General features: G+C 57.6%; 1 protein-coding gene across 1 annotated transcript in view; it reads right to left on the bottom strand.

Moving 5' to 3' along the window:
• Positions 1-855: 855 nt before the first annotated feature.
• The window catches only part of CX3CL1 (C-X3-C motif chemokine ligand 1), a 12,224-nt gene continuing 5,736 nt past the window's right edge, over positions 856-7,343 (bottom strand). Inside the window, exons 2-3 of the mRNA XM_045293809.1 lie at positions 5,985-6,105; positions 856-3,953 (exon numbers count right to left, since the gene is read on the bottom strand). Coding sequence (XP_045149744.1) covers positions 2,894-3,953; positions 5,985-6,105 — 1,181 coding nt within the window. The 3' untranslated portion in view covers positions 856-2,893. The remainder of the gene's footprint in view (positions 3,954-5,984; positions 6,106-7,343) is intronic.

The following is a 7,343-nucleotide window of genomic DNA, read 5'->3' as shown; positions in this document are numbered from 1 at the left end:
TTAACTTCCTTAATGAACTCTTTAAAAATTCTTTAATCATCAATTTTATCTGTGAGTTTCTGAATAGTTATTGTAATGGTTATTAGAACCCAAAGAAATATATATGTGTGTGTATACCATATATACTCGTGTATAAGCTGAGTTTTTCAGTACATTTTTAATGCAGTTTTTATGGTAAAACCAGGTGCCTTGGTTGATATTCGGTTGGCTTATACTCGAGTATATATAGGATATAAATATATATACTCACTACCATCAAGTCGATGTTGACTCCTTAGCAACCCTGTGGGACAGGGTGGAACTGTCCCTGTGAGTTTCAGAGACTGTAATTCTTTACAAGAGTCAAAAGAGCGGCTGGTGGTTTCAAACTGCTGTTAGTCACTCACTGACGTTAGCAGCCCCATGAACGACCTCTGTACCTCCAGGGTCCCCCAAGAAGTAATCAAGAGAACGTCAATTAAGACCCTAGGGCAACGGTTCTCAACCTGTGGGTCGCAGCCCCTTTGGGGGGTCGAATGACCCTTTCACAACAGTAGCAAAATGGGCTGGTAACTCCGATTCACAACAGTCGCAAAATGACAGCGATGAAATTACTTTCACTGTTACTTCATCACTGTCATTTTGCTACTGTGGCGAATCGGGTGTTATGAGAGGCATTAGGACGGTTGAGAACCACTGCACTAGAATGAGCAGAGCCAGGCCAGGGGCCCAATGCACCTCACTCCCACCCCCCACCCCCCAACCCCGTCCCTTCTGCTGACCGTAGACACTCAGGCCCCTCTGACCTCTCGATGCATGGCCCCCAGGTCAGACACCGGGCCTTGCCTGTACCTGCTGCAGAAAGAACACCGTTAGTTCATTCACAAGACTTTAAAATTTTATTATTAAAATACAAAATGGCACAGACATTGGTGATAAGGGTTGGAAAAGCAAAAGGATCAACCAGCTCCTTCCAAAGTCCTTCACTGTTGTTCCGTCCGCGTCCTGCTTAGAGGAACCAGCCATGCCCGTGGAAGGAGCCCGGCCGGCCCAGCCTCTCTTTCACATATCTGGGGCTCTGACCCAAGCTGGAGGAGCCTGAACAAAGTACCTTCAGCCCTGCTCTCCCCTCCTCTGGGCTCCTGAGGGGTCACCATTCTATCTCAGTACTCTGTCTGGCCCAGGTGATGGTGACTTGCGCCGGTGGGCAGAGCAGCAGGCCCCTCCTCTGTGTACCGGAGCTGTGGTCTTCCCATGGGCTCCCCGATGAAGCCCCGCCCGCAAGTCTCCTCAGGCGGCTCACCCTTGAGGGCAATGGGGGTGCTGCCACCAGAGACCCTGGGGGACAAGGTCTGCAGGTCCGATCTGCCCCTCAGGTGGGGGTCAGCCCAATCAGCCTTCAGACCCCCACTAGCCCCATCCTGGGCCCTCAGCAGTCAGAGAACCCCTGACTCATGGTCACAGCTGCCCTCCCAGCGCCATCCATTTCAGACATAGACAGGAACTTCAGGTTCCCTGAGCTCATGGAAACTCCTGGAAATTCCTGTCCCTGTCCCAGGTAGGGGTCAAGGTGAGGGAGAAGGTTCTGGGTGCAGAGAACAGTGCTTTACAAAGGAGAGAAGGGGAAGGGGTAGGCAGGCTGCAGGATCAAAGGGCAGAGGTTGGTCCTGGGGTGCGTGATCGGGGGACACAGAGGCTGGTCCCCTGAACAAGCAGCCCCCACCCCTGAGCTGTTCTGTGTCTCCTTCCTCGGAGACATCAGCCTTCCAAGGAGCCGGAAGGCCCTCCCCTCCGCCCTTAGCTAACCCCTCAGGTCGGTACAGGGCTGGCACTTGTTTCCGCGTTGGAGGTCCGGGAGGGGGATCCAAAGTGGTATCCTGGTCCCTCAAGGACCGTAGCCCAGTCACCCCTCAGAAGCCCACAGGGTGGACTCGCTTCCAACAAGGCATATCCTTGGATCACGAGATCCAAATACATGCCAACCAACATGGCTTGGCTAAGGTGCTCTTTTGAGGCTACCTCCAGGAGTAGGCATCTGAATCGATTGGTTCTGCCTGTCAGGGACACTTGTGTGAATTTTGTTGTTGTTTTCTAACCGGGGTACTTCCTCGCCTCTCTCTCATCCAATGATTTCCTTCCAAAACGGAAATCGGAGGCACAGCAAAGAGAGGGGGCGGCACTCAAGCCCGGTGACTGCCTTGTGGGGTTGGTGGCAGACCTGTGGCTCAAAGCCTAGTCTTCACACTCATGCCCCACCAGGACCAGGAGGAAGAGGGACACCACCAGACTCGCAGGTCTTGCAAAGCCTGACTGACGGGGGGGACGGGGCCTGGGCTGGGACGCACCCCGAAAACACCACACTAGCCTCATGCAGAAATATTTTTCAAAGACGTGTCCCCGGCTTGGGGGTGGGTTCTGTACAGGGGACAGGGAGAGATAGCACCGCAGGTGGCCGGGGGTGGGGTGGGGGCTGGCGACTGCAGTGGGGACAGAGAGACAGGATGAGTCTGAGAAAGGGTGGGGTGGGGGCCTGGCCTGAGGCTCATTGGTCAGATGTGGGTGAGTGTGGCCCCCACATGGGGGGCACGGGTCTGAGGGGCTGGGCTTTCAATAAATAGCTGTGCATTGGGGCTGGGGCAGCATCTAAGGGAGCCTCTAGCCAGCCAGCAGCAGAGGGGACTTTCTGGAGCCGGGGACATTGGAGTGCGGCATTGTTGAAGCCACGTGCTTCCCCAGGGAGTCTCCAAACGGTCAGGGTTGGTCTCCTGGGGTGTAACTGAGAGCCGGGAGCTGTCCTACCTCCCTGCTCTGATCAGCCCAATTCCGGCCAGACCCTTGGATGAGAGTGGAGATGAGGATGGGGGACCCCAGGCAATGGACTGAGTCACACAAGTGGGAGCAGGTGGGTGGACACTCACACGGGCACCAGGACATACGAGTTACTGCCACAGCTCCGAGGGACATAGCGAAGCCCTTCCACCATGTCTCCCGCCATCTTGTGGGAGCAGCCCTGGAGGCTCTGGTAGGCAAACATGGCCACCCCTAGGCAGAAGAGGAGGCCCAGGAAGGCCAGGAGCCCAACTGCTTGCCGCCGGGTGGCCACCTGGCCGTCGGGGACAGGCGTGATGAGGACGCCCAGCCGTTGGGGGTCCACGGTGGCATGAATGGGCTCATCGGTGTTGGGGGCCCAGCTGCCTTCAGCCCCTGGCTCCCTGCTGGGGGCCCCCTCAGAGGGCATGGGGACCACCGAAGTGTGAGCCTTGCTGCCAGGACCCCAGTCCAGAAATGCTTCTGTGTGAGCAGGACGGAGGCCCATCTTCTCAGACTCTGGGGCGCTCTCCTGCATGGGGCTCCGCTCCTCAACCCCCGCAGATTGGCCCCCCAGCCCAACGGTGTCCTCTGGGGCTGGGTGGGAAGAGGTGAGGGCCTCAGTGGGGGGGCCCTGGCTGGAGAAGACCTCAGTTGGGGGGCCCTGGGTGGTGGGGCCCTCGGTGGGGCGTGCTTCAGGGGCCTTTCCCTCTGCCTGGAGGTCTGACCCCGGCTGGTACGCGGCGGAGGAGAGAGGGGTAGAAAGGGCAGCCGCCATAGGAAGCAGCTCAGTTTCCACAGGCCCCGTTGGAGGTCCTTCGACCTCAGCCTTTGAGACTGAGGGGGACCTGGTCCCCAAGGAGCCAACTGCCCCTCCGGCGGGCAGCTCTGGGGATGTCCCCCAGTCCTTCTCTGTCTCCTGGGAAGGAGGCGTCAGCTCCAGGCTACTGCTCCCCCGGGTGGCAACTTCGGACTCTGACAGGGCTGACTGGTGCTCTCCCCTGGCGGCCAGCGTTGTCCTGGGCTCCCCGCCGCCGATCTGCTTCTCAAAGGTGCCGCCATTGGGAGTCGGAACAGCGGCCCGGCGGTCCAGATACGCCATGGCCTCCTGGACCCATTTCTCCACTGGATTAGCACAGAATAACTTTTGCTTCCGGGTCTCCAAGCTACGAGAGAGACAGAGATCCACTGATGTCCAGGCCCCAGGCCCCAGGCCCCAGGCCAGGTTGGACAGAGCTGGCTGCAAACCCTGCCTGTGCTTGTTAAGTGCCAGGTCTCCTGGCATGCGGGCCCCCAGGAGCGGGAATCAACACAGTCAGGTGACTGGCTGTCCTGAACACACCGGGACTGAGCCCCCTCAGGGCAAGAGACTTTCGATTTTAAAGCCAGGACAGCTCGGGCTGGACAGCGTGAATTGGTCATCCTATTATGTTGTTGCAAAGTGCAAACCTCCACGCAGACTCACAGTCACCCTGTAGGACAGGGTAGAGCTGCCCCGTGACTCTCCGAGATGGTACCATCTCATGGGAGCGGACAGCGGCTGGTGGTTTTGAAGAGCTGACCTTGGGGACCGAAGCCCAGCTCATAACTGCTATGCCATCAGGGCTCCTTGGCTCAGCCGGGGCGCTGAGTCATTGTCCGAGGACAAGAACCACGCTAACAATGACATCATATCGCCACAAAGGCTCTGGGCTAAGGCCCGGATCTGGGGTGACTTCATAGGTGTTGTCCTGTCAGGTGTGGGAACCGTGGCACTGGGTGGTCAGGCCTCTGCTCCGGAAAGGATCAACCTCACAAGTCTCTTCATTGACACCCATTGACTCCAGGTTGGCCCCTGGGCCCAGTCCCTGCTCTGCGGTGAATGCCCCTGGGCTGCCAGGCCACCGAGGGAACTAGAGGGATCTGTATGGCTGTCCTGTCGTGACCCCATGTTCCAAATATTGAGCTTTCCCTGAAGCTGTGAGAGAAAGGGGCGGGTTCCCTGCCCAGGCCCTACCTCAGAGCGTACTTCTGCCCTGTGCCACAGATGGGCTGGGCATTTTGCCCGTAGTGAGGCCTGACCCCCATGCTGCTTGGTTTGTTCCAAACTCACCCCATTTTACGGATGTGGGAGCTGAGGCTCAGAGGGCCGGAGTATGCTTGCCGGGCTCCAAAAGGGGTGGGGGGGAGTCAGAGAAGCCCAGGAAGCAAATGTGGCCCCGCTGTGGGTGCCCACAGGCACGGTGCTGCACTGTTCCTGCTCACCTAGAAAGAAGCAGGAGGCTGGGGAAGTGAGCCCTGAGGGCCGAGCAGAGAGGCTGGGGGTGGGGTTGGGGGTGCCCCACACCTCAATCTGCCTTTCGAGGAGAGGGCGTAGCCTGAAGGAGAGGAAGTACCGTATTTCCTCCAGCCGAGCCAGAGCCCAGAGGCTCCTCGCCACTTCCTGCCCCCAGCCCCTACCAAAAGCCAGCCCTAAGGCAGGACCTCAGGCTGGGCCACTGGATGGTGCCCACGAGGACCCCAGGACAGTGGATCGCCAAAAGGGCAGGGAGTGTCCACTCGCCGGAGGGATGGTTCCTGACCTCCAGGGGTTCCGGGCTCAGCTTGATCCTTCCCAGAAGTCTCCAGGGAAACCCCACTACCATGAGTCGATCCCAACTCCTAGTGATCCTGTCTACGGGGCTTCTAAGGCTGTACATCTTGATGAGGACAGACAGCCTCGTGTTTTTCCTGTGGAATGGCTGGTGGGTTTGAACCACCGACTCTGTGGTTAGCACAGCACCTCCTTTCTCTCGGCTACCGAAGGGAGCCTGTGATCGCTGCCTTTCTGATTGTCAGCAGCTTCCAGGCGCCCAGCTAAGCACTTTAGAGCCGTGACTTAATGTCTGTTCTCCCAAGGACCACCCAGCGGTCGGTCAGTGGTGAGAGCTGGGTCAGAGCCCGGGACTGGCTTCACATCCCTCATGAAGTCCAGTGGGCTTAAGTGTTGCTTCGGCCTGCAAGGAATGACCCCTTGGTGACTGCCTCAGGCCACCCCCCACCCAGCTCCCAGCCACAGTGGGGCACTCTGGACAACGCTCCCCTGCGGCAAAGACAGGTCTAACGGTCAGTGATTTGACTGGTGGGCCAGGAGCAGGAGGGGCATTTGCCAAGGCTCTTGCATGGCTGCGTGTGGACAGAGTGTGGGGGTGTCCCGGGACCCCGCGAGCAGTACCTACATGATAGCACGCTGGCCGCAGGATCCGTGGTTCTGTTCATAGCCGACCAGGTTGGCCACAGGGATGGGGGACGTCATCTTGTTGCACTTGATGCGGCATTTCTTCACACCGTGGTGCTGACCTGGGTTCCCAGAAGCCCCGGCTCAGTGCACCCGCTTGTCCCAGCCAGAACCAGGGTCTGCACACCCCATCTCAGGCCCTGCCATCACCCCTCGGCCCCTCGGGTCTCACTCTCCCTGCCTGAAAACATCGGGCAGCAATGGTATCTACTTCATAGAATTTGGGGGAGGTGAATTCTTACTTATGAAGTGTTTATAGCAGAACATGTTCTCGCAATGGTCCACTTAGCTCTGACTCACAGTGACCCTCTGACAGGGCAGGTGGCGTTGCCCTCATGAGTTTCCAAGGCCGCACATCTCTATGAGAGCAGAGAGCCTCATCTTTGCCCCGTGGGACAGCGGGTGGCTTTGAACTGCTAACCTGGTGGTTATCCCTGACAACAGGGATCCATGCCTGGCACATGATAAGTGTCCAATTTTGAAATGACGTCACTATGGTGGGTTGGCTGCACAGAGGGGTGCTGTCACAGGCTCTCTAGCAGATCTGAGTTCAGCCACCTCCCACTCCCCCCACCGGGGCTTTTCCCAGGAGCTCACCTGCTGGACCACTGTCACCCCTTACCCACCCCTACACTCCCGCCTCCCTGTTGGGCTGCTTCTTTGTCCCAGATTCTTCCAGATCTCAGAGACACACCGGATACACCCATGAGCGGTGCTCACGCATGCGCATATGCCAACAAACCTCCACAGCTTGTACACGTACTTCACACACACACACACACACCACCAACAACACGCGGGGAGGTGGCACCCTTTTTATAATGTGTAAGCACGGAAGGGAAACATTAACTATATACATATCAGTAAATAGAAACCAAAATAAAAAGTTAACGTTTAAAAAGAGAGAGGCAAGAGTCTCACCCTCACAACCCTGCAGATGCCGGCCCTTCAGACCTCACCATTGGTCCGAGCGGTTCTACGCAGAGCAAAGAAAACGGAAGAGGACCTGGATTCTGTCACGCCAGACAGGTTTGTTTCAAACCAACCAACCAAACGTGTAAGCACAGGTGCCTTCTCGGACGATGGGGGTCTATGGAATGGAAGACCCACGAACGCAGGCCAGCAGAAGTGGTGGGGAGGGATCTGGAACATCACCCCACCCCCCAGCCCCAGCAAGGTAAAATAGGAGCTCTGGTGACATGGTGGGTTAGCTGCTAACCCGAAGGTGGATGGTTCAAATCCACCATCTGCTCCTCAGGAGACTGATGAGGCTTTCTGCTCGCACAAAAGACTTTCTGCT

Source organism: Echinops telfairi, unplaced genomic scaffold, assembly GCF_000313985.2.
Source record: "Echinops telfairi isolate 266 unplaced genomic scaffold, ASM31398v2 ScPeMD7_2291;HRSCAF=2852, whole genome shotgun sequence".
In the NCBI taxonomy this organism is placed as follows: Eukaryota; Metazoa; Chordata; class Mammalia; order Afrosoricida; family Tenrecidae; genus Echinops; species Echinops telfairi.
The sequence above is the reverse complement of the archived record's forward strand: the minus strand, read 5'-3'. Positions and strand labels throughout refer to the sequence as shown.